This window comes from Rhinopithecus roxellana, chromosome 17 (assembly GCF_007565055.1).
Source record: "Rhinopithecus roxellana isolate Shanxi Qingling chromosome 17, ASM756505v1, whole genome shotgun sequence".
NCBI classification, from domain to species: Eukaryota; Metazoa; Chordata; class Mammalia; order Primates; family Cercopithecidae; genus Rhinopithecus; species Rhinopithecus roxellana.
The window spans coordinates 74078537-74105348 of record NC_044565.1 but is presented as its reverse complement, the minus strand read 5'-3'; the positions used below and the strand labels follow the sequence as shown (position 1 = coordinate 74105348).

Sequence of the window (26812 nt, the reverse complement as noted above, 5' to 3'; positions counted from 1 at the left end):
GGCTAATTTTTGTATTAGAGATGGGTTTTCACCATGTTGTCCAGATTGGTCTCAAACTCCTGGACTCAAGCAATTTACCCGATTTGGTGCTGGGATTAACAGGTGGGAGCCACTGTGCCTGGCTTGTTCTGTGCAACTTAACTCACTGGCAAGAATACAACATTGGATCTTTCAATCACTAAAACAATATATATTTTTTTTTTTTTGAGACGGAGTCTTGCTCTGTCGCCCAGGCTGAAGTACAGTGGCATGATCTCAGCTCACTGCAACCTCCGCCTCCCAGGCTCATGCGGTTCTCCTGCTACAGCCTCCCAAGTGGCTGGGATTACAGGCGTGTGCCACCACATCTGGCTAATTTTGTGTATTTTTAGTAGAGACGAAGTTTCACCATATTGACCAGGCTGGTCTCGACAGAGCGAGACCCTGTCCTGACCTCAAGTGATCCATCAGCCTCTGCCTCCCAAGTGCCTTATAAGTATGAGCCACCGTGCCCAGTCAGGAACAAACTTTTTTAAATGGACAGTTGCAGAATTGTGGAGTGTTTTTATATTAATCTTTTGGTAATGCAATTAGCAGTATGTTTTGTATGTATGACTTAATAAATCCTTCAATCATTAAAAAAATAAAGAATAGCTGGGTGTGGTGGTTCACGTCTGTACTTTGGACAGTACAGCACTTTGGGAGGCCGAGGCGGGCAGATCACGAGGTCAGGAGATCGAGACCAACCTGGCTAACACGGTGAAACCCCGTCTCTACTAAAAATACAAAAAATTAGCAGGGTGTGGTGGCAGGCACCAGTGATCCCAGCTACTTGAGAGGCAGAGGCGGGAGAATAGCATGACTCTGGGAGGCGGAGCTTGCCGTGAGCCTAGATCGCGCCACTGCACTCCAGCCTGGGCGATAGAGCAAGACACAGTCTCAAAAAAAAAAAAAAAAAAAAAGAATAAAGTCTTTGCCTTTAAACAACTCAAAATCTAATTGTGTTTAAACATAAGCAAAATTTAAAGCAGAATGAGGTAAGTACTATAACTGGCTATGTAGGAAGCTGATGAAAGAAGTCCTGAACAAAATTTGGTGGAAGTCCAAATAAGAGTTAAATGTTCTTCTCTTTTCTTTCTATTTTCTTTTGAGACAGGGTCTTGCTCTGTCACCTAGGCTGGAGGGCAGTGGTGCGATCATAGTTTACATCTCAACCTCCCTGGGCTCATGTCATCCTCCAATCAGCCTCTGAGTAGCTGGGACTACAGGTATGCATCACCACACTCAGCTGATTTTTAATTTTTTTTGTAGAGACGAGTTCTTACTATATTCCCAGGCTGTCTTCTTTCTTTTAATTTACCCCTTTCCAGACAGTACACATTACTGCAAATTTCTGTCATAATCATGTTTCCAAGTCGTCTTTAGAATCATTAATTTCACATTAAAACTCAGCATTCTGCAGTATCTTCAATTAATTTTATACTTTCTATTTCTTCCTTTTTTTAAAAAAATAATTTCTTTAACCATTAAAAAACATTGCAGATGGGGATCTGGCTATGTTGGTCAAATTCATTGTGAACTCCTGGCCTCGGCTTCCCAAAGTGCTAGGATTATAGGCATAAGCCATTGCATCTAGCTGTCTTTCTTTTTTTGAGACAGGGTCTTGGTCTGGTCATCACAGCTTACTGCAGCCTCCACCTCCCAGGCTCAAGTGATCCTCCTGCCTCAGCCTCCAAGTAGCTGGAATTACAGGCATGTGCACCATGACCTGCTATAAATTAGTAAGTTTTAAATGCAAAAACTTCAGTGAAGCTTTTTGATAAATCACATAAATAACTCTTACTTAGATTGATGGAAACCTGGATGATAGCTAATTATTCTGTGCTGCTCCCTTCAGTAAACATTTTTATGTATTTTCTCTTTTTGCTTTCGAAGTATCAGTGCATATATTAATATCAAATTTTGACTGTGAACCAGCCCAACTTAATAGTATTCTGCACCTACAATGTATTAAGCACGTTGTGAAGTATAAAGATATCTAAGACATGGTCCCTGCCCTGAAGGAGCTTTTCTAGTTTACTACTTTACCAAAACTGTCAGTACTTAGAAAATATAAATTAAGGGTTAGGCGCAGTGGCTCCTGCCTGTTATCTCAGCACTTTGGGAGGCTGAGGTGGGCGAATCACGAGATCAGGAGTTTGAGACCAGCCTGACCAACATGGTGACACCCTGTCTCTATTAAAAACACAAAAATATGCCGGGCACTGTGGCTCACGCCTGTAATCCCAGCACTTTGGGAGGCCAAGACGGACGGATCATGAGGTCAAGAGATCGAGACCATCCTGGCCAACATGGTGAAACCGTCTCTACTAAAAATACAAAAATTAGCCGGGTGTGGTAGTGAGTGTGCTGTAGTCCCAGCTACTCGGAAGGCTGAGACAGGAGAATTGCTTGAACCCAGGAGGCGGAAGTTGCGGTGAGCCAAAAAAGAAAAAAAAAAGTGCCACTGCACCCTAGCCTGGCAACAGAGTGAGACTCTGTCTCAAAACAAAAACAAAACACACACACACACACGCACACACACACAAATTAGCTAGGCGTGGTGGCATGCACCTGTAACCCCAGCTACTCAGGAGGAGGCTGAGGCAGGAGAATCGCTTGAACCCGGGAGGCAGAGGTTGCAGTGAGCCGAGATCGTGTCACTGCACTCCAGCCTGGGCGACAGAGTGAGACTCCGTCTCAAAAAATAAAATAAAATAAAATGAAAAATAAAGGGCCAGGCGTGGTGGCTCATGCCTATAATCCCAGCACTTTGGGAGGCTGAGGCAGGCAGATCACGAGGTCAGGAGTTCAAGACCAGCCTGGACAATATGGTGAAACCCTGTCTCTAATAAAAATACAAAAACTAGCTGGGCATGGTGGCATGTGCCTGTAGTCCCAGCTACTTGGAAGGCTGAGGCAGAAGAATTGTTTGAACCCGGGAGGTGGAGGTTGCAGTGAGCTGAGATTGCACTACTGCACTCCAGCCTGGGTGACAGAGCAGGATTCCATCTCAAAAAAAAAAAAAAAGAACATGTAAATTAGCAGCTCTCAGTTACTTCCTGGAGTCTGGACATAGTGAGAGTCTACTATGTATTGGGAAATGTATGAATATATGATAACATGATAATACACATAACTATTCTAAAAATTTCCCAATCATGGCTGGGTGGGGTGGCTCACGCCTGTAATCCCAGCACTTTAGGAGGCCGAGGTTGGCGGATCACAAGGTCAGGAGCTCGAGACCATCCTGGCCAACATGTTGAAGCCCCGTCTCTACTAAAAATACAAAAAAATTAGCTGGGTGTGGTGGTGCGTGCCTGTAATCCCAGCTACTTGGGAGGCTGAGGCAGGAGAATCACTTGAACTAGGGAATTGGAGGTTGTAGTGAGCTGAGATCACGCCACTGCACTCCAGCCTGGCCACAGAGCAAGACGCTGTCTCAAAAAAAAACAACAAAAAATCCCAATCATTCTCTACTTGTTATGTACTCCCTTTTTATTTCCCACTCTTGAAAAGCATTTAATCTTAATTTAATATATCTACTAGGCAATTTATATATCTTGCACATATGCATACACATTTGCATCAGCATTACATGAAAAAATCTTCAAAGTTCCACATGACAGCTGTCACCAATCACAATACTATTTGTCAAGTATACACTGCAAAACTTTAAAAACTGACTTATATGTCTAGCTCTTAACCAAATTTTATTTACTTTAGATCTTTATCCATGGTTTTTTAGAGTAGCAATATTAAGTTGTAGTCTAACGCCAGCTGGAAGTAAAACTCAATGGCATATCTTGTTTCTGTATATGTAGTCATGATTTTTAATTTTAATGGCTTATATTCCACCATATTGTTATGCCATCATTTACTCCAAATGTTTTCAAGTTTTCATATTACAAAGTGCAATTACAAATAGAACTGTGTCAAAGGCAGGAAGTTTGCGTGTTATCACTTTTGTTTACGTGAAAATAAATTGAATTTACTGGAATTTTTTTTTTTTTTTTTTTTTTGAGGTAGAGTCTTGCTCTGTCACCCAGGCTGGAGTGCAGTGGCCGGATCTCAGCTCACTGCAAGCTCCACCTCCCGGGTTCCCGCCATTCTCCTGCCTCAGCCTCCCAAGTAGCTGGGACTACAGGCGCCCGCCACCTCGCCCGGCTAGTTTTTTGTATTTTTAGTAGAGACGGGGTTTCACTGTGTTCGCCAGGATGGTCTCGATCTCCTGACCTTGTGATCCACCCGTCTCGGCCTCCCAAAGTGCTGGGATTACAGGCTTGAGCCACCGCGCCCGGCCGAATTTACTGGAATTTTTAAAAATCCAAGTAAAGAGATGTCCTTTGCTATTTACACACTGTGTAGGAGGCAAATTATTCTATGTACGTTTTACAACTACACTACTATCAATAGGACCACGGTTTGGAAAGCCAGTTGCATACTGCTAATCTAATACAAACGTAAGGTGGCGTTAACATCGCATATTCACAGATTTAAGGGCTTGAATAAAAGCTGATCAGGAAACCCCCAAAACTGCTTCTTCCCCCATCTTTGGCTTTACAGTAAAACACTGACATTCTTTCAGAGACTGTCAGACTGGGCTGATAATTTTCTAGTAAGAAACACTCAGTGAGGAAGTTCAGTTGGCCGAGGAAGAGCTTCAGCAGATGCTCTGAGACAGCACCGAGATTTGATCCGGCCGAGCCCCTTCCAACTGGGCTGGTCACTTGGTCTGCAGCTGGGGTGGCGCTCTTCGTGGCTGGGTAGAATGAAGAAAGATTGTAGCTCGTAGCTTCGGAGGCCAGACCTTGGCCAGGACTCACGCAGACTGCAGAGACCCTCAGGGACTCGGCGGTCTTCCCGCCTCCCAGCCTCTTGTTCGCCGGGAGGTTCTGCGCAGGCGCGGCAGTCGTGCGACAGCCGTCACTTACGGCCGGAGCTGTTGGTGCTGGGAGTTGGTGGCGCGGTGTAGGGTTCTAAAGAACGAACGGCTTGGGCGCGGGTAATCAGCTTCCTTTACCCCACTTTCTCACTCATTCTAGGTACTTGGGACTGCCGTAGAGTTTCCAGACTCCATGTAGGCGCCCAGTTGTGGACTGTCCCATTCTGCTGCTCTACTGCTCGGGGTGCTCCCGCGCCCAGGTGGGGGTGAGGGGCGGGGTCGGGGGCTAGGCTGCACTCCATCCTGGCGTCTTCGTGTTGAAATCTCCCAGGTAACTCGCGGCTCTTCTTGTTTTCCAAGACTGGTATCCGGGGACTGTGATTTGCAGGGTCCGCCATGGAGCCGGAGCAGATGCTGGAGGGACAAACGCAGGTATCAGGAGGCCTTCAATTCAGGGTGGTGGTGTTCAGGGAGGCAGCGAGAAAGGGGGGACTTATATCTCTGTGACCGGTGTTTTGTTTTCTAGGTTGCAGAAAATCCTCACTCTGAGTACGGTCTCACAGACAACGTTGAGGTAACTCGTCCAGTTCCTATGCCTCATCTGTGTTGTCTCTTGCGAGCTGGAGAAAACTTGGGATCTGATTTTACTAGGTTACTATGCACAAGGGAAAACTTTGTTATCGTGAACTGAATAGTATCAAGTTATGGGTAGCTTGTTTTATTAGTACTAATGCTTCTTGGTGTACAGACATACAAATTAGGTTTGAGCCAAAGGATTGAACTTTTATTACGAAACACATTCTTGAGGGATACTGTCTAAATCATTTTGCTTGGTGGCTTTTAATCGATCTTTTGGGATGTTGCTACGTAAAAATCGCATATTAAAATTAAGAAACCCTTCGCTGGGCACGATGGCCCACGCCTGTAATCCCAGCACTTTGGGAGGCCGAGGCTGGTGGATCACCTGAGGTCAGGAGTTCCAAACCAGCCTGACCAACATGGTGAAACCCCGTCTCTACTAAAAATATAAAAATTAGCCAGGCATGATGGTGGATGGCTGTAATCCCAGCTATTCGGGTGGCTGAGGGCAGAGAATCGCTTGAATCTGGAAAACTGAGGTTGCAGTGAGCCGAGATCGCGTCACTGCACTGCAGCCTGGGCGACAGAGAGAGACTCCGGCTCAAAAAAGAAAAAAAAGTAAAAAATAAAATTAGGTAATCTGTTGGTCTTTGTAGCAGAATAGTGTGCTGGAGGAGTCAACATTTAATAAGTATTTATTTCTTTTTAGAGTTCAGTAACTCCTGGGCTGAAGTGAGAGAATTGCTGGAGCTGGGGAGGTTGAGGCTGCAGTGAGCTATGATCGCACCACTGCACTCCAGCCTGGGTGTCAGCACGTGACCCTGTCCCTCTTCTCCTCTCCCTGGCCCCCCCCAAAAAGTAAGGCCAGATGCAGTGGTTTACCCCTGTAATCCCAGCACTTTGAGGGCCAGTGTGAGCTGATTACCTGAGGTCAGGAGTTCCAGACCAGTCTGGCCAACATGGTGAAACCTCGTCTCTACTAATCCCAGCTACTCGGAAGGCTGAGGCAGGAGAATCGCGAATCCCTTGAACCCGAGATCATGCCACTGTACTCCATCCTGGGCGACAGAGCGAGATTTTGTCTTAAAAAAAAAAAATTAGTAATACAACGTAATTCTACTGCAAAAATGTCAACCTGCCTAGGTTGAAAATACAGCTCCCAATATACTTTCTGGTGACCTTGAACAAGTTACTGAACTTCTCTGAGCCTTATGGGGCTGAAGATACAGGCAAATTACTTAAGAGTGTGTGTGGCACATAGTAAAACATTAGAAATTTTTTGTTTTGTTTTGTTTTGTTTTTGAGACAGAGTCTTGCTCTGTTGCCCAGGCTGGAGTGCAGTGGTGAGATCTCGGTTCACTGCAAGCCCCGCCTCCCGGGTTCACGCCATTCTCCTGCCTCAGCCTCCCAAGTAGCTGGGACTACAGGCACCCACCACCATGCCCGGCTAATTTTTTGTATTTTTTTTAGTAGAGACGGGGTTTCACTGTGTTAGCCAGCTGGTCTCTATCTCTTGACCTCATGGTCCGCCAGCCTCAGCCTCCCAAAGTGCTGGGATTGTAGGTGTGAGCCACCGTGCCTGGCCAAGGCTAGAAAAAATATTAACAGCTGTTACTATTATTACTGTGGTTAGAAATGCTGTTACTCTCATTTATCCAAACTGAATCACACGTCTTGTTTTTTAATAAAAAAAATACAGGCCAGGCGTGGTGGCTCACACCTGTAATCCCAGCACTTTGGGAGTCTGAGGTGGGTGGATCACTTGAGGTGAGGATTTCAAGCCTGGCCAACATGGTGAAACCCCATCTCTACTAAAAATACAAAAATTAGCCAGGCGTGGTGGCAAGCCCCTGTAATCCCAGCTACTCAGGAGGCTGAGGCAGGAGAATTGCTTGAACCCCGGAGGCAGAGTTGCAGTGAGCCGAGATCGTGCCACTGTACTCCAGCCTGGGCAACAGAGTGAGACTCCATCTCAAAAATAAAAAAGTTGGCTGGGCATGGTGGCTGGTAAACCGCTTAAGCTCAGGAGTTTGAAACCAGCCTACAAACCCTGTCTCTACAAAAAAAAAAAAAAAAAAAGGAAAAATTAGCTGGGTGTGACGGTAGGTGCCTACAGTCCCAGCTACTAGGGAGACTGAAGCAGGAGGATCACTTGAGCCCGGGAGGCAGAAGCTGCAGTGAGCCCTAATTGCACCACTGCACACCATCCTGAGTGGAGAGAGCAAAACCTTGTCTCAAAAGCAAAAAAAAAAAAAAAAGTCACTTTAAAGATATTTAAACAGTACAAAAAAAGGAGAATTTTACATTTATCCACATATTGACCATTTCTGTAGATCTTCATTGTTTTGTGTAGGTCTAGATTTCCATCTTTCCAAAAGGTATTTTCTTCCTGGACAAAGGGCTTCCTTGAACATTTCTTGTAGTTCACTTCTGCTGGTAAGGAATTCTTTCAGCTTCTGAATGTCTGAAAAAGTCATTATTTTGCCCTTGTTTTTAGAAGATATTTTTGCTAGTTGTAGATTACTTCACGGTCTTCTGGCGGACATTGTTTCTGAAAAGAAGCTTGCTATCGTTCCTATCTTTGCTCCTCAATAAATAACGTCTTCTTGCTACTTTTGAGATTTTCTTTATATCAGTGTTTTAAAGTTATTTGGTTGTGGTGTGTCTTGGTGTAGTTTTTTTCTTTTCTTTCTTTTTTTTTTTTTTTTTTTTTTTGAGATGGAGTCTCGCTCTGTCGCCCAGGCTGGAGTGCAGTGGTGTGGTCTCGGCTCACCTGGGTTCACACCATTCTCCTGCCTCAGCCTCCCAAGTAGGTGGGACTACAGGCACGCCCAGCTAATTTTTTTTGTATTTTTAGTAGAGGAGGTTTCACTGTGTTAGCCAGGATGGTCTTGATCTCCTGACCTCGTGATCCGCCAGCCTCGGCCTCCCAGAGTGCTGGGATTACAGGTGTGAGCTGCCGTGCTCAGCCAGTTTTTTCCTTTTAATGCTTCTGCTTAGGATTCATTGAGCTTCTTGAATCTGTGGTTTAGAATTTTCATCAAATTTGGAAGAATTTCAGCCATTATTTAAAAAAAATATTTTGCCATGGGACGTGACTCATGCCTGTAATCCCAGCCCTTTGGGAGGCCAAGGTGGGAGGATTCCTAGAATCTAGGAGTTTAAGACCAGCCTGGGCAACATAGTGAGACCCCATCTAAAAAAAAAAAAAAGAAAAGAAAAATGCATGCCTATAGTCCCAGCTACTCAGGAGATTGAGGTGGGAGGATTGCTTGAGCCTGGAAGGCCAAGGCTGGAGTGAACCAAGATCATGCCAATGCACTGCAGGGTGGGTGACAGAGTGAGACGCTGTCTCAAAAAAGAAAAAAAAAGATCAGTTTACCTAACTTTTATTCTTTTTCTTTTTTTTTCTCGAGACTGAGTCTTGCTCTATCTCCAGGTTGGAGTGCAATGGCGCGATCTCGGCTTAGTGTAACCTCTGCCTCCCAGGTTGAAGTGATTCTCATGTCTCAGCCTCCTAAGTAGCTGGGATTACAGGCACCCGCTACCATGCCCAGCTAATTTTTGTGTTTTTAGTAGAGGTGGGGTTTCACTGTGTTGGTCAGGCTGGTCTCAAACTGCTGACCTTAAGTGATCTGCCCGCCTCAGCCTCCCAAAGTGCTGGGATTACAGGTGTGAGCCACTGCACCTGGCCTACTTATGCTTTTTTCTGTTGTGAACATATAGAATATATTATACATGGTTTTTTTTTTGTTTGTTTGTTTTTTCTTTTAATGAGACAAAGTCTTGCTCTGTCACCAGGCTGGTGTGCAGTGGCGCGATCTCGGCTCACTACAATCTCCGCCTCCCGGGTTCAAGTGATTCCCCTGCCTCAGCTTCCCAAGTAGCTGGGAGCCACCATGCCTGGCTAATTTTTTGTATTTTAGTAGAGATGAGGTTTCACCATGTTGGCCAGGATCGTCTTGATTTCCTGACCTTGTGATCTACCCACCTGAGCCTCCCAAAGTGCTGGGATTACAGGTGTGAGCCACTGTGCCCGGCCAAATGTATTTATTTATTTATTTATTTGTTTATTTGTTTGTTTGTTTATTTGTTTTTAAGACCAAGTCTTGCTCTTTCACCCAGGCTGGGGTAGGGGTACAGTGGCATGATCATAGCTCACTGTAGCCTCAAACTCCTGGTCTTAAGTGATCCTCCCACCTCAGCCTCCTGAGCAGTTGGAACTAGAGGTGTGTGCCGCCATGTCCGGCGGGAATACATTATAATTTTTTTTTTTTTTGAGATGGAGTCTCGCTCTGTCACCCAGGCTGGAGTGTAGTGGCGCGCTCTCGGTTCTCTGCAACCTCTGCCTCCCGGGTGCAAGCGTTTCACCTTTTTTTATTTTTATTTTTTGAGATGGAGTTTTGCTCTTGTCGCCTAGGCTGGAAGTGGCACAATCTTGGGTCAGTGCAACCTCCACCTCCTGGGTTCAAGTGATTCTCCTGCCTCAGCCTCCCGAGTAGCTGGAATTACTGGCATGTGCCACCATGCCTGCCTAATTTTTGTATTTTCAGTAGAGACGGGGTTTTACCGCGTTGGCCAGGATGGTCTCAAACTCGTGACCTAAGGTGATCCACCTGCCTTGGCCTCCCAAAGTGTTGGGATTACACGTGTGAGCCACCACGGCTGGCGTATTATGAGATTTTCTCCCCCTGTGTCACTGGAACACAAACTGTTTGCAGCCTGTGTGAGCTGCAAGGATTGTTCCTCCTGGTGTAATATAGTTTAGATATTTGTCCCTTCCAAGTCTCATGTTGAAATGTGACCCCCAATGTTGGAAGTGGGGCCTAGTGGGAGGTGTTTGGGTCATGGGGGCAGATCCCTCATGACTGGCATGGTGCCATCTTTTGGTAATGAGTCAGTTCTTACTCTATTAGTTACCATGAGATCTGATTGTTAAAAAGAGCCTGGCACCTACTCCTTTCTCTCTTGCTCCCTCTCTTGTTATATGACACACCCGTTCCCCTTCCATCTCTGTCATGATTCATTGCTCCCTGAAGCCCTCACCAGAAGCAGATGCTGGTGCCATGCTTGGGTAGCTTGCAGAACTGTGGCCAAATAAACCTCTCTTCTTTATAAAATTACCCACCCTCAGGTATTTCTTTATAGCAATGCAAATGGACTAACACAAGATGGTTGTTTCCCTGGCCTTGGGTAGTTGACTTATAGCCATCTATTGATAAGTATTCACCTGAAGCCTGGAAGGCAATATCTTTAGTCTTTTTCTGTGCAGTTCTTGTCTCCACACACCTTTCTTCTCTTCAGTGCTCTGCTTTGCAAATTTTAGTTGTTTTGGTCTCCCAGAATTTTCAACTCTGTCTTCTCAACTCAGGGAGACTACTGGGCTCTGTTCACATTCTCTCTCCCTACATTGCATCCTGTAAGTTCTCCAGGCAGAAAGCAGGAAGCTGGGACAGTCATAGTACTCACCTCATTTCTCCTCTTTTTGTGATGACTGTTCTGCACTGTCTTACCAGCTCATTGTTTGTTTGTGGTAGTTTGGATATACCTATTTTTAGATTAGTTCAAGATTTTGACTTAAGTGAAATTGAGCATCACAATTGGCACATAGTAGATAATTCGTAAATGTTCAAATGAAATAAATGGGAGGATTTGGTTAAGAAATTTATTACAGGAGTTATAGGAGTTGCTTAGGCATTGCTCTTTTTTTTTTTTTTGTTTTGAGACGGAGTTTTGCTCTTGTTGCCTGGGCTGGAGTGCGATGGTGCGGTCTCAGCTCACCGTAACCTCCGCCTCCCAGGTTCAAGTGATTCTGCTGCCTTAGCCTCCCAAGTAGCTGGGATTACAGGCATGTGCCACCACACCCGGCTAGTTTTGTATTTTTAATAGAGTTGCATTTTCTCCATGTTGACTAGGCTGTTCTTGAACTCCTGACCTCAGGTGATCTGCCTGCCTTGGCCTCCCAAAGTATTGGGATTACAGGCATGAGTCACCACAGCCAGCCGCACTGCTCTTTCTTATTGGCTTTCTTATTGTAGGCATTATAATGTCATGTAACTCGCAAGTTAAAATATTTTTTTCTTTTTTTGAAATGGAGCCTTGCTCTGTCGCCCAGGCTGGACAGGCAATTCTCCTGCCTCAGCCTCCTGAGTCCTGGGATTACAGGTACATGCCACCACACCTGGTTAATTTTTGTATTTCTAATAGAGGCAGGGTTTCACCATGTTGGGCGGGTTGGTCTTGAACTCCTGACCTCAGGTGATCCACCTGCCTTGGCCTCCCAAAGTACTGGGATTACAGGTGTGAGCCACCGCGCCCTGCCAAACTGTTTTTTAAAAATTATTATTATTTTTTTGAGATGGAGTCTCACTCTGTCACCCAGGCTAGAGTGCAGTTGCACAATCTCAGCTCACTGCAACCTCTACCTCCAGGGTTCAAGCAATTCTCCTGCCTCAGCCTCCTGAGTAGCTGGGATTATGGGTGCCTGCCACCACGCCCAGCTAATTTTTGTATTTTTAGTAGAGATGGGGTTTCACCATGTTGGTCAGGCTGGTCTCGAACTCCTGACCTTGTGATCCACCTGCCTCGGCCTCCTAAAGTGCTGGGATTACAGGCGTGAACCGCTGTGCCCGGCCTAAAATTATTTTCTAAAAAATAGTAACAGGGTCTCACTATGTTGCTCAAGCTGGTCTCAAACTCCTGCGCTCAAGCAGTCCTCCTGCCTTGGCTTCCCAAAGTACTGGGATTACAGATGTGAGCCACTGCGCCTGGTCCCGAGTAGTTTTTATTGTATATGTATACTGTGGAAGTTAGGACTGTTTTTAGGAAATACATTGTGAGATTTTGAAGTTTGTCACATTGTCTTTGTTGTGATCAACGTGAAGTTTTGAACATAGTGGATTTTGATTTAGGGGATGAAAATTCATTCAAGATGATACTGTCAGTTTTCAGAAATAATGAAGTTGTATAGTCTTTTCTGCAATGGAAAGCTGACTTTTACAAAGGCTCAGTTAGAATTTCTGAAGTGATGGTGTGCTAATTATCTGTTGAAATTTACTAATGAAAAATAAAATTTTCAGTCCATGGACAAAATAAATAGTATTTTATAGATTAAAAAACTTTGTATTTAATAGAAAATTACCTTTAATTCCAAAATTAGATCGAAAAATCATAAGCAGGCCGGGCGCGGTGGCTCAAGCCTGTAATCCCAGCACTTTGGGAGGCCGAGACGGGCGGATCACGAGGTCAGGAGATCGAGACCATCCTGGCTAACATGGTGAAACCCCGTCTCTACTAAAAATACACACACAAAAAAAAAAAACTAGCCGGGCGTGCTGGCGGGCGCCTGTAGTCCCAGCTACTCGGGAGGCTGAGGCAGGAGAATGGCGGGAACCCGGGAGGCGGAGCTTGCAGTGAGCTGAGATCTGGCCACTGCACTCCAGCCCGGGCAACAGAGCAAGACTCCGTCTCAAAAAAAAAAAAAAAAAAAAAAAAAGAAAAATCATAAGCAGAAGTTGTCTGACATAGTTATGGGAAGTGTCTTTGGAAACCATGCTATATATGTTACAGATAATGTGATTAAAGGTTTTTTCTCACTTTTACCAAAATAAAATTAAAAGTAGAAAAAGTTTTCTTTGTCGACTCTTTTATATCTAGTTTGAGTATGATTGAAGCAAAAGTTTATTTAGATGAAAGTGCTCTTGGGAATACTGTTTTGTCCTTTTAGAGCCGTTTCTTCTTCTTATTTTTTTTGTCTCTTTCATTTTTATTTTTTTTATTGTTTTGAGATGGAGTCTTGCTCTGTCAAAAGCAAGACTCCCAGGCTGGAGTGCAGTGGTGCAATCTTGGCTCACTGCAACCTCCGCCTCCCGGGATCAAGCGATTCTCTTGCCTCAGCTTTTCAAGTAGCTGGAATTACATGCCTACGCCACCACGCCTGGCTAATTTTGTAATTTTAGTAGAGATGGGGTTTCACCATGTTGGTCAGGCTGGTCTTGAACTCTGGACTCAGCCGATCCCCTTGCTTCGGCCTCCCAAAGTGCTGGGAATACAGGTGTGAGCTACCACATCCAGCTCCCATTTTAAATACCTAAAATTTTTTAAAAAAATCAACCTTTTTTTTTTTTTGAGACAGAGTCCCACTCTGTCGCCCAGGCTGGAGTGCAGTGACCCGATCTCAGCTCACTGCAAGCTCCGCCTCCCGGGTTCAAGCGATTCTCTTGCCTCAGCCTTCTGAGTAGCTGGTATTATAGGCGCGCACTACTACGCCTGGCTAATTTTTGTATTTTTAGTAGAGACGGGGTTTCACCATGTTGGTCATGCTGGTCTTGAACTCCTGACCGCGTGATCCACCTGCCTGGGCCTCCCCGAGTGCTGGGATTACAGGCGTGAGCCACCGTGCCCGGCCTTTTTTTTTCCTTTTTGAGACGGAATCCTGCTGTGTTACCCAGGCTGCAGTGCAGTGGCATGACCTCAGCTCACTGCAACCTCTGCCTCCCGGGTACAAGTGATTTTCGTGCTTCAATTTCCTAAGTAGCTGGGATTACAGGTGTGCACCACCATGCCTGTCTAGTTCTTTTTTAATTTTTATTTTTTGAGATGGAGTCTTTCTCTGTCACCCATGCTGGAGTCTAGTGGTGTGATCTTGGCTCATTGCAAACTTCACTTCCCGGGTTCAAGCGATTCTTCTGCCTCAGCCTCCTGAGTAACTGGGAGTACAGGTGCGCACTACCACGCCCAGCTAATTTTTGTATTATTAGTAGAGATGGGGTTTCGCCATATTGGTCAGGCTGTCTTGAACTCCTGAGTCGTGGTCGGCCTGCCTTGGCCTCCGAAAGTGCTGGGATTACAGGTGTCAGCCACCGCGCAAGCCGCAAAATTTTTTAATATATTAGTTTTAAAAATGTAAGTGTGATGGAGGCAATAAGTTACTTTTTAATGCTCTGAATGTCAGCCCGAATCTATTTGATAGCTCCAAAATTTGGGAGTTGTGAAGAATGAAATATAACTTATTATTTTTTAAACTTCATTTATTTATAATTATTTTTATTTATTTATTTATTCTTTTTTTTTTTGAGACGGAGTCTCGCTCCGTCACCCAGGCTGGAGTGAAATGGCGCGATCTCGGCTCACTGCAAGCTCCGCCTCCCGGGTTCACGCCATTCTCCCGCCTCAGCCTTGCGAGTAGCTAGGACTGCAGGTGCCTGCCACCACGCCCGGCTAATTTTTTGTATTTTTAATAGAGACGGGGTTTCACCGTGTTAGCCAGGATGGTCTCGATCTCCTGATCTCGTGATCTGCCCACCTTGGCCTCCCAAAGTGCTGGGATTACAGGCGTGATCCCCCATGCCCGGCCTGGTTTTTGTATTTTTGGTAAAGACTGGATTTTGCAGTTGCCCAGGCTGGATGTATTTCTTTACAAAAGAAACATAAAGGGAAAAGCATTCTCATTGTGATAAATACAGGGTAACCATAAAAATGACAACAGTGAATACAAGACAATGATAATAAATTTTAGCTCTATTCTCTTGAGTGTATAAGCCTTGGACCCTGAAGCTTGCTGTCTCTGCTGTGACCAGCTTTCTTACTATGATTGGGTGCTGTTTGGTGTCATGTCCAGTCTTTTTTGGGAACACACTCTAAGAAGATACTTACATGAGAAAGAGAAAAAGGATTTGTGTTTACTCCTACAAAGTCAGAAGGAAAGGGAGACATGACATTAGAAGAATGAGATAATGTGGTGCTTTTGGAGAGAAAGAGCTTGAATAAGATTGAAAGATGGGTCTGAATTTATTTTGGGCAGAGAAGTTTGTGGTCTAGTACCATCTTTCTAGTCATTGATTTGCCTTTTCTGTTAGTGTCATATTTCCATTAGTTTTGTTTAGCACTCAAAATAACATTTATTTGAAATGTTCATGCACTTTTTTTTGAATTCACTAGAGGATAGTAGAAAATGAGAAGATTAATGCAGAAAAGTCATCAAAGCAGAAGGTAGATCTCCAGTCTTTGCCAACTCGTGCCTACCTGGATCAGACAGTTGTGCCTATCTTATTACAGGGACTTGCTGTGCTTGCAAAGGAAAGGTAAGATAATTGTGTCCACAAAAGGAGTTAGTAAAGAAAGCAAAATAGATTCCCCTATATGAAATATCATTAGTTATGTATAGCAACATTTTTCTGTGTGATTTATGGATGTTAAAGTTTTTAAGAAAGTACTTAGCCATAATCTCATAATTCAGACATTTAAATTTTTTCCCACCAGTCTTAGATCATATGCATATTTGTAAAGATTTGTGATCATGACATGCTTGTAATTTTGAATCTTCTTTTTACTTATTGTGACATAACATTTTTCTTTGTCTCTCCATAGTCTTCATGATTATAATTTTTTATTATTATTATTGTTATTTTGAGACAGAGTCTCACTCTGTTGCCCAGGCTGGAGTACAGTGGTGTGATCTCTGTTCACTGCAACCTCTGCCTCCTGGTTTCAAGTGATTCTTGTGTCTCAGCCTCCTGGGTAGCTGGGACTACAGGTGTGTGCCACTACGCCTGGCTAATTTTTGTATTTTTCATAAAGATGGGGTTTCACCATGTTGGCCAGGCTGGTCTTGAACTCCTGACCTCAAGTGATCTGCCCGCCTCAGCCTCCCAAAGTGCTGGGATTACAGGCATGAGCCACTGCGCCCGGCCTATTATTATTTTTTGAGATAGAATCTTGCTCTGTGTCCCTGGCTAGAGTGCAGTGGTGCAACCCCGGCTCACTGCAACTTCCACCTCACTGGGTTCAAGCGATTCTCCTACCTCAGTCTCCCGAGTAGCTGGGATTACAGGCACCTGCCACCATGCCTGGCTGGTTATTGTATTTTTAGTAGAGACAAGGTTTGGGGTCTCGCTCTGTCGCCAGGCTGGAGTGCAGTGGCGCGATCATGGCTCACTGCAACCTCCATCTCATGGGTTCAAGCGATTCTGCCTTAGCTTCCCGAGCAGCAGCTCAGGGACCCAGTACCACGCCCGGTTAGTTTTTGTATTTTTAGCAGTGATGGGGTTTCACCGTGTTGGCCAGAATGATCTCGATCTCTTGACCTTGTGATCTGCCCATCTCGGCCTCCCAAAGTGCTGGGATTACAGGAGTGAGCCACTGAGGCTGGCCTTAAATTTTCTTAATAGTAAGAGTACAATTATTTCTCTTTCTTTAACATATTTTCCCCAGTATTTCTCACCTAAATTCTTTTTTGTGTAAGCAAATCTAATAAGAAAATTGGTTTTGCAAGTTAGATTAGTCAACATTTATTAGGTGCATATTCTGTTTTATTCAAAGAATAATAATAAACATTATAATAGCAAACTGACATAACTTGATAAAGAACTTGATGGAATTATGTCTCTTCTCAGCCAGGTGTGGTGGTGTATGCCTTAGCCCGCACTGCTTGGGAGGCCGAGGTGGGAGGATCGCTTGGGCTTGGGCCCAGGAGTTTGAGGCTGCAGTGAGCTGTGATCGCACCACTGCACTCCAGCGTGGGTGACAGAGTGAGACCCTGCCTCAGAAAAAAAAAAAAAAGGAAATATATCTTTTCTTATAGTAAAAGTGAGTTATTAACTTAGAATAGATAATTTGTTTATATAAAAATTATATGAATGAGCAGTAAATATTTGTTTTTGATGGCTATATTTGTAAATTACTATTTATGACTGTGAGCTGTATCTTGGCTCTACTATCAACAATTAAAATATGGGTATCTTGGCTGGTCTGAAGGTAGTGAGTTAACTCGATTGTTGATAGTCTTACAGATCAAGCTCCTTATTCTACTCCTTTTTTTTTTTTGAGACAGAGTTTTGTATTTGTCACCAGGGCTGGAATGCAGTGGCATGATCTCGGGTCACTGCAACCTCCACCTCCTGGGTTCAAGCAGTTCTCTTGCCTCAGCCTCCTGAGTAGCTGGGATTATAGGTGCCTGTCAGCACACCCAGCTAATTTTTGTATTTTTAGGAGAGATGGGGTTTCACCATGTTGGCCAGGCTGGTCTCGAACTCCTGACCTCAGGTGATCCACTGCGCCCAGCCTGTTTTTTTTTTGTTTTGTTTTTTTTTGAGACAGAGTCTTTGTTGCCCAGGCTCGAATGCAGTGGCACAATCTCAGGTCACTGCAGTCTCTGATTCCCAGTTCAAATGATTTTCCTGCCTCAGCCTCCCGAATAGCTGGGACTACCGGTGTGTGCCACCACACATGACTAATTTTTGTATTTTCAGTAGAGACAGGGTTTCACCATGTTGGCCAGGCTGGTCTCTAACTCCTGACCCCAGGTGATTGGCCTGGCCTCCCAAACTGCTGGGATTATAGGCGTGAGCCACCGCGCCTGGCCCTTATTCCCGTATTCTACTCTTTCCCCGCCTTCTCGCTACTGCACTTGACTAGTCTTAAAAAAAAAAAAAAAAAGGCAAAAAAGGAAAAAAAAAAGGTATCTTTTCTATTTTTTTGTTTTTCCTCTAGGGAAGACTAATATATTAGAAATTTAAAATATTACTGTATTTATTTATTTATTTATTTTTTGAGACTGAGTCTTGCTATGTTGCCCAGGCTGGAGTGCAGTGGCACAATGTTGGCTCACTGCAACCTCCGCCTCCTGGGTTCAAGCAATTCTTCTGCTTCAGCCTCCAGAGTAGCTAGAACTACCGGTGCCTGCCATTACGCCTGGCTAATTTTTGTATTTTTAGTAGAGATGTGGTTTTACCATGTTGATCAGGCTGGTCTGGAACTCCTGACTTCAGGTGATCCACCTGCCTCGACCTTCCGAAGTGTTGGGATTACAGGCATGAACCATTGTGCCTGGCCTCCAAATATTACTTTAAATGCTAGAAAAACATTTGAAAAAATTTTTAAGTTCAAGCTCCTAAATACATTAAATTTTTTTTTAATTGTTAATTTTTTTGAGACAGGGTCTCGCTCTATCATCCAGGCTGAAGTGCAGTGGCGAGATCACCACTCACTGCAGCCTCAGCCTTCTGGGCTTAAGCAATCCTCTCATCTCCGCGTCCTGAGTAGGTGGGACTGCAGGTGTGTGCCACTATGCCAGGCTAATTTTTTTTTTTTTTTTGAGACGGAGTCTAGCTCTGTCGCCCAGGCTGGAGTGCAGTGGCTGGATCTCAGCTCACTGCAAGCTCCGCCTCCTGGGTTCACGCCATTCTCCTGCCTCAGCCTCCCGAGTAGCTGGGACTACAGGCACCCGCCACCTCACCCAGCTAGTTTTTTGTATTTTTTAGTAGAGACGGGGTTTCACAGTGTTAGCCAGGATGGTCTCGATCTCCTGACCTCGTGATCCGCCTGTCTCGGCCTCCCAAAGCGCTGGGTTACAGGCTTGAGCCACCGCGCCCGGCCTGCCAGGCTAATTTTTAAGCTTTTTTGAAGAGTTGGGGTCTTACTATCTTGCCCAGGCTTGGAAGTGATCCTCGGATTCCCAGAGTCCTGGGATTACAGGCGTGAGCTACTGCGTCTGGCCAGTAAATATATTTTTTGTAAAAAAAAAAAAAAAAGTTTCTTTTTTTGACATGGAGTCTTGTTCTGTTGCCCCAGCTGGAGTACAGTGGGGACAATCATGCCTTACTGCAGCCTCAAAACTCCCAAGCTCAAGCGATCTTTCCACCTAACCCTCCTGAGTAGCTGTGACTACAGGTGTGTGCCACCACGCCTGGCTGATGTTTTGTATTTTCTGTAGAGACAGGTTTTCGTCATGTTGCCCAGGTTGATTTTGAACTCTTGGGCTCAAGCTGTCTGCCCGCCTTGGCCTTCCAAAGTGTGAGGAGTATGAGCATGAGCTACCATGCCCGGCCCAAGTATGTTTTTTTTTTTCAAGACGGAGTCTTGTTCTGTTGCGGCAGGCTGGAGTACAGTGGCTTGATCTTGGCTCACTGCAACCTCTGCCTTTGGGGTTCAAGTGATTCTCATGCCTCATCCTCCCTAGTAGCTGGGACTACAGGCATGCACCACCACGCCTGGCTAATTTTTTGTATTTTTAGTGGAGACAGGGTTTCACCATGGTGGCCAGGCTGCTCTCGAACTCCTGACCTTGTGATCTGCCCGCCTTGACCTCCTAAAGTGTCAGGATTACAGGTGTGAGCCACCGCCGTACCCGGCCAAATACATTTTTTTTTTTTTTTTTTTTTTGAGACAGAGTCTTGCTCTGTCGCCTAGGCTGGAGTGCAGTGGTGCGATCTCGGCTCACTGCAACCTCCACCTCCCGGGTTCAAGTGATTCTCCTGCCTCAACCTCCTGGTAGCTGGGATTACAGGCGCGCACCACCACGACCGGCTAATTTTTGTATTTTTAGTAGAGATGGAGTTTCACCATGTTGGTCAGAATTGTCTCAAACTCCTGACCTCGTGATCCACCCGCCTCGGCTTCCCAAAGTGCTGGGATTACAGGCATGAGCCATTGTGCCTGGCCCCAAATACATTTTTTAAGTAAAGAGTTCTGGTAAAATAATTCATCGTGTGAACCCTAAATACTACGTGAAAAATCTTGTCTATTTGTAGACAGCTCTTAGGGCTGTTTAAAGTGCTCTGGGAATGTTTTGAGATTATTGTAAACACATTTTCAATATGCCTTTCCATAGTAGAGTTGAAAATAGATGTCTCCCCAGTTTTTCATCTTTGGACTTGTATTGTCAGCAAGAATAATTTACATAGAAGTGTTAATATGAAATATCTCCTCTTAGTTTTATAAATGTGTTTATCTTCTTAGGTGCACTGTAGTTGTATTAAATAGTATTAGAATTATTGATTTTAAGTATTTGAAGAAAGAAAGAAGTAGCTTTTAGAAAAGAAACATAACCTACTTATCTGTATTAGTGTTGCTTCTTTGACTAGTCACTTGAGTTCATCTACATGTCTTAGTGATGCTACATCCACTGTCCTATTTTTGTTCTTTTATTGAAGGATATTACACAGAATATTACACATATCATAGGTATACAGCTTGATGAATTTTCACAAACTAAACATACCTGTGTAGCTTGCAGTCAGATCAAGAAACTGAATACTGCCAGCATCTCAGAAGCCATCCATGTGACCCCTTCAAGTCATTATTCTCTCTGGGGTAATGATCATCCCATTGTCAATACATTTTTTAAACATGTTTTAAAATTGAGTTCATAACCAGATTTAAGCCATACAAAAATTTCAGTCTCATTAAACTATTTTGTTGGCTAATTAATTTGCTTATCTCGTTTATTTTATTTACTACAAATGTCCTTTGACTGTGAAATGAAAATTAAACTTAAAAAGATGAGTTTTCATTATGGAACAATATGTTTAAATTAACACATCTAGGAAATATATTTCTAAACTTTGGATTTCTTTTCCCTTACAGACCACCAAATCCCATTGAATTTCTAGCATCTTATCTTTTAAAAAACAAGGCACAGTTTGAAGATCGAAACTGACTTAATGGGAAGAACAGAAAAATTTAGTTGCTACTGTAGATTTACATGATTAAGAGGCAGCTTTAATTTCCACGATTATCCCCCCTTTTTGGATGTATAAGAACCTTCCGGACAACAGAACCTATTTCTGGAATTGCAGAAGAGAACATATTTCCCTTATTTTGATTTAATCACCATAAACCATACCTATTTAATGAGTGTATTCTGTGCAATTTTTTCTCAGATTGTCTTTAACTTTGTTTTTAAAATGACCTTCAAAATAAACTGTCAAAACACCATTATTTTAAAGTAGTTTTTGTTTTGTATGACACATATTTTACATGATTGTTTCATGAATTTCTCTTTTTCTTCTGTCTTCAAATGCTGCAGAGTTTTACAACAGAGAGAAAATACAGCAGTCAAGTATAATGTAAAAAATTCAGCAAATTTTTCTCAGCATTGTTTCTGGACCTTTCTGAGGGTGGGATCTGGGCGTCTTCAATGGCTTAACAAGTATCACAGGTGATTCTAATGTACAATAAAGTTGGAGTACTAATAAAAGCATTGCAAAGGGGATACAATATCCTCTAATGTTGTCAACATTTATAGTAATAGCTATAATTTATTGCATTCCTACTAAGTTTCAGGCATAGTACTTTTTTACTTAAATGATCTCTGATATGGCAGCTCTGCAAAGTAGACATTATTATTCCCATTTTGCAGATGAGGAAACAGACTTGGAGAGGTTAAGTGACATGCTCAAGACAACACTGCTGGTAAGTTTTTGAATGGGAATTCAAATCCAGTTCTACCAATGTGTTGCTGAATTTCATTGCTTCTCTTTGCAATAAAAAGCAGCAGCCAGTTCTTTTGGGGATCTATTCTCATTGTCCCCTGTGAAGAAATGGAGATAGCTCACTAGCTCAGAAAATAGAGAAACTACCATAAGAGAGCCAGGAAAAAACATCCACTAGAGCAGTGGTTCTCAAAGAGGAGTGATTATCTCTCCCCACCCCCATTTCCCCAGAGAACATTTGTTGATATCTGGACACATTTTGGTTGTCATGACTGGAATAAGGTGGGGTTCTTGAACTCCTGACCTTGTGATCCACGTCTTGGCCTCCCAAAATGCTGGGATTACAGGCGTGAGCCACCATGCCCAGCTAGGTGGGGTTCTACTGGCATCTAGTACGTATAGATGCTGCTAAAACATCTTAATGAATAGGACAGCCTGCATGCCCATCTTCTCCCTCCCCAAGAATTATCTAGCTTAAAATGTCAGTGCCAAAGTTGAAAAACCCTGCATTAGAAGCCTATTAAAGTCGTGTGTCTCCAAGCTAAACCTGTTAAGGCCTTTGCAAAGTTAGAAATTTAACGCTGATTGGCTGGGTGCGGTGGCTCACGCCTGTAATCCCAGCACTTTGGGAGGCCGAGGTGGGTGGATCACAAGGTCAGGAGTTCGAGACCACCCTGGCCAATATGGTGAAACCCTGTCTCTACTAAAATTACAAAAATTAGCTGGGCGTGGTGGCACGTTCCTGTAGTTCCAGCTACTCGGGAGGCTGATCGGGAGGCTGAGGCAGAAGACTTGCTTGAACCTGGGAGGCGGAGGTTGCAGTGAGCCAAGATTGTGCCACTGCACTCCAATCTGGGCGACAGAGCGAGAATCTGTCTCAAAAAAAAAAAAAAATGCTGATTAGGTATGCCTTATAGTTTTCTTTAATACAGGAAATACTTATTTTAGTAGAACTGACACTTGTGGGAGGTGCTGTTTTTGGTTCACATCTGCAGATCTATATATTTGAATAGGAAAAACCTGGACATACTGGGATCTTCTTATATAGTAGTTTTTGTAAGTATTCTATCAAATTTATTTTGGTTATTTGGCTAACTCATAAGTTAATCCACCCAAGTCTTTTTAGTGATTTTTTAACATCTGAGTAGTAATTGGGTAATTTTTTTTTTTTTTTAGACAAGGTCTCGCTCTGTCGCCCAGGCTTGAGTGCAATGTGATCTTGGCTCACTGCAGCCTCCAGCTCCCAGGCTTGATTCTTCCTGTATCAGTCTCCTGAGTAGCTGAGATTACAGGTGCATGCCACTGTCCCCAGCAAATTTTTGTATTTTTAGTAGAGACGGGGTTTCACTATGGTGGCCAGGCTGGTCTTGAACTCCTGACATCAGGTGATCTGCCCACCTCAGCCTCCCAAAGTGCTGGGATTATGGGTGTGAGCCACAACGCCCATAATTGGGTAATCTTACTAAGAGATCAATAATCTTCTAGCAGTTTGTTTACTGATGATTCTCATCAGAGCTACTTGGGGGAACTTTCCAAATATAAGTATAAACAATATAAACATAAAAATCAATATAAAAATACAAGTTTTGTACATAATATAAGTATTATATATGTGTTAAGGGGCTTCTAAAGCTGTCACCTGGTGAACATGACCCATGGGACAGAGCCTTTTTTGTTGTTCTTTTTGCGATGGAGTCTTGCTCTGTTGCCCAGGCTGGAGTGCAGTGGTACAGTCTCGGCTCACTGCAACCTCCGCCTCCTGGGTTCAAGCGATTCTCCTGTCTCAGTCCCCCCAGTAGCTGGGATTACAGGTGTGTGCCACCTTGCCTGGCTGCTTTTTGTATTTTTAGTAGAGACAGGGTTTTACCATGTTGGCCAGGCTGGTCTTGAACTCTTGACCTCGGGTGATCCGCCCGCCTTGGCCTCCCAAAGTGCTGGAATTATGGGTGTGAGCCACTGTGTCCGGCCTGACAAAAATCTTTAAGGCATTCTGATACCTCTGGTTAAGGACCACTTAGAAGATATTCTAGTTTTGGAAGTGTAAATATGCAATACTTGGCCTAGCGGTAAGGGCTGAGAATAGAAATGTCTTTTTATTAATTTTTTTAGATGGAGTCTTGCTCTGTCGCCCAGGCTGGAGTGCAGTGGCTTGCTGCAACCTCTGCCTCCCAGGTTCAAACAATTCTCCTGCCTCAGCCTCCCGAGTAGTTAGGACTTCAGGCGCATGCTACTACACCCGGCTAATTTTTTGTATTTTCCTACAGACGGGGTTTCAGCGTGTTGCCCAGGACGGTCGCAAACTCCTGAGCTCAGGCAATCTGTTCCGCCTCGGCCTCCCAACATGCTGGGATTACAGGCGTGAGCCACCACGCCTGGCCAATTTTTTTTTTTTTTTTTTAAGCGGTGAGGTCTCACTATGTTGCCTAGATGGTCTCAAACTCCTGACCTCATGTGATCCTGCTGCCTTGGCCTCCCAAAATGCTGGGATTACAGGTGCAAGCCACTGTGCCTGGCAAGGAATGTCTTTTCCTGGCAGTCCACATAATGCTTACTTGAGTACTTATGTGCCAGGCAGCATGCTAAATATTTACATGAGTTGTCATTTAATCCTTGAACCTGTGAGGTGGATTTAAGTTTAAAAAATTATCCCTATTTTTTGTTTATTTTAAAAATTGCTTTATCAAGGTATAATTGAACAAAAAGCTGTATATATTTAATATATACAACTTGATTACTTTGGATATAACTATAGATCACTGAAACCATAACTACCATCAAGGTCATAAACATATTCCTCACCCCTCAAAGTTTGGGGTAGGTTTAATTTTAATTTTAATACTTTATTTATTTAGAGATGAGGTCTTGCTCTGTCACCCAGGTTGGAGTGCAATGGCATGGCCATAGCTTACTGCAACCTTGAAGTTCTAGGCTCAAGTGAGCTTCTTGCCTTAGCCTTCTGAGTAGCTGGGACTATAGGTATACTGCTGAACCTGGCTGATTTTTTTTTAAGCTTTTGCAGAGACGAGTTTTCATTGTGTTGACCAGGCTAGTCTTGAACTCGAACTTCTGACCTCAAGCTATCTACCTGCCAGAACTTCCCACAGTGCTGGGATTATAGGTGTGAGAGCCACTGCGCCCAGCCTATTTATTTGTTTTTGAGACGGGGTCTTGCTCTGTCACCCAGGCTGGAGCCCGGTGGTGAGAGCATAGCTTACTCCCGGGCTCAAGTCATCTTCTCGCGTCAGCCTTCTGAGCAGGTGGGACTACAGGTACACACCACCACGACCAGCTAGTTTAACACTTCATTTATAGATGAAGAAACATTTGAATAATTTCCTTAAAGTTACAGAGGAATTAAGTTTTTGTCAGGGATTCAAACCCATCTCTCTCTCTCTCTCTCTCTCTCTCTCTCTCTCTCTCTCTCTCTCTCTCTCTGTGTGTGTGTGGTTTTTTTTTTTTTTTTGAGACAGAGTTTCGCTCTTTTTGCCCAGGCTGGAGTGCAATGGCACAATCTCGGCTCACTGCAACCTCCGCCTCTTGCGTTCAAGCAATTCTCCTGCCTCAGCCTCCCTAGAAGCTAGGATTACAGGCGCACACCACCACACCCAGCTAACTTTGTATTTTTAGTAGAGATGGGGTTTCACCATGTTGGCCAGGCTGGTCTCGAACTCCTAACCTCCAGTAATCCACGTGCCTTGGCCTCCCAAAGTGTTGGGATTACAGGCGTGAGACACCACACCTAGCTGAGAGTTTCTTAAAGAGTGTAGCCCAGTAGCGTCAAGAGTTCAGTTTATTCATGGGCATTATTCAGTGTTATTTTACTGAGGGAATGGAGAGCTCCACTTACTCTCATAAATTGGTTAAATGGAAGTCAGTTTAGAAAGTTACTACTATATGGCTGGGCACTGTGGCTCACGCCTGTAATCGTAGCACTTCGGGAAACTGAGGTGGGTGGATCACCTGATGTCAGGAGTTTGAGACAAGCCTGGCCAACATGGTGAAACCCTGCCTCTACCCAAAATACAAAAGTTAGCTGGGCATGGTGGTCAACACCTGTAATCCCAGCTACTCGGGAGGCTGAGGCAGGAGAATTGCTTGAACCCAGGAGGCTGAGGCTGCAGTGAACCGAGATCGCGCCACTGCACTCCAGCCTGGGTGACAGAGCGATACTCTGTCTCAAAAAAAAACAACAAAAAAGAAAGTTACTATTATACTTTGGTGTCATATATTATATATAACTGAAAAGCATATAAACAGTTCCTAACCTTTGACCATTTAATGCAGACGTTGTTTAGTAAATAAATACAAAAATTGAGTAAAACCTACTGTATCCCTTAAGAGTGAGTTCATAAATTACGTTGGTGGGTGGGTTAGTTGGGAGGATCAGTAGAGTGAATTAGGAATAGATTCCTGGAGGAAATAGAAACCTTGAATTGAAAAAAAAAAAAAAAGGGAGAAGAGTGGGTTGGATAGAAGGAGATCATTTACCTAGTTCTGATGCACCTAAAGGAAGAATATTGAACTTTTATTTAAACGTCATTTAGGAGAAGGTACAGTGGGATTTTAAGATGGATAACTTCCTGTTAGAAGCGACGGAATTGTTTTAGGAGGAGCATACAAAACTGTAGCCAGGTATTTTCCTAGACTGGATTCCAAAATGGCATTACCAATTGGAGGCCTGATGACGTATCATCAGACTGGAAAAATGAGGCACAAAAGATGAACCTGTGAGTGGCTATAACCGAAAATCCATTTATTAAAATAAAATCTCTGGGTGTAAATTAGCAAAGAAGAAAAGTAATAAAATAGTGGAAAATAGGTCACCAGTGATAAAAGGGTAGTTGGTAACGAATAATTGTTTTTTAAAAAACCTTGCCAGCCTTTGGCTGGGCATGATGGCTCACACTTGTAATCCCAGCACTTTGCGAGGCCAAGGCAGGCGGATCACCAGAGGTCAGGAGTTCGAGACCAGCCTGGCCAATATGGTAAAACCCCATCTCTACTAAAAATACAAAAATTAGCCAGGCATGGTGGTGCGTGCCTATAATCCCAGCTACCGGAGGCTGAGGCAGGAGAATTGCTGGATCCTGAGAGGCTGTGGAGGCTACAGTGAGCTGAG

The 26812-nt window shown here is 43.9% G+C and overlaps 1 protein-coding gene across 6 annotated transcripts in view; it reads left to right on the top strand.

Moving 5' to 3' along the window:
- Positions 1–26812, top strand: part of DPY30 (dpy-30 histone methyltransferase complex regulatory subunit) — a 48873-nt gene that overhangs the window by 17781 nt on the left and 4280 nt on the right. The window contains exons 1-6 of one of the 6 annotated variants that reach the window (XM_030920820.1): positions 4872–5023; positions 5264–5335; positions 5430–5477; positions 15422–15564; positions 21288–21419; positions 21621–21673. In XM_030920820.1, coding sequence (XP_030776680.1) covers positions 5300–5335; positions 5430–5477; positions 15422–15564; positions 21288–21419; positions 21621–21624 — 363 coding nt within the window. In that variant the 5' untranslated portion in view covers positions 4872–5023; positions 5264–5299 and the 3' untranslated portion in view covers positions 21625–21673. Of the gene's footprint in view, positions 1–4871; positions 5024–5234; positions 5336–5429; positions 5478–15421; positions 15565–20845; positions 21200–21287; positions 21474–21620; positions 21674–26812 lie in introns of those variants that run through there. The other 5 variants (XM_030920824.1, XM_030920823.1, XM_030920822.1 and 2 more) reach the window with 5 other exon arrangements.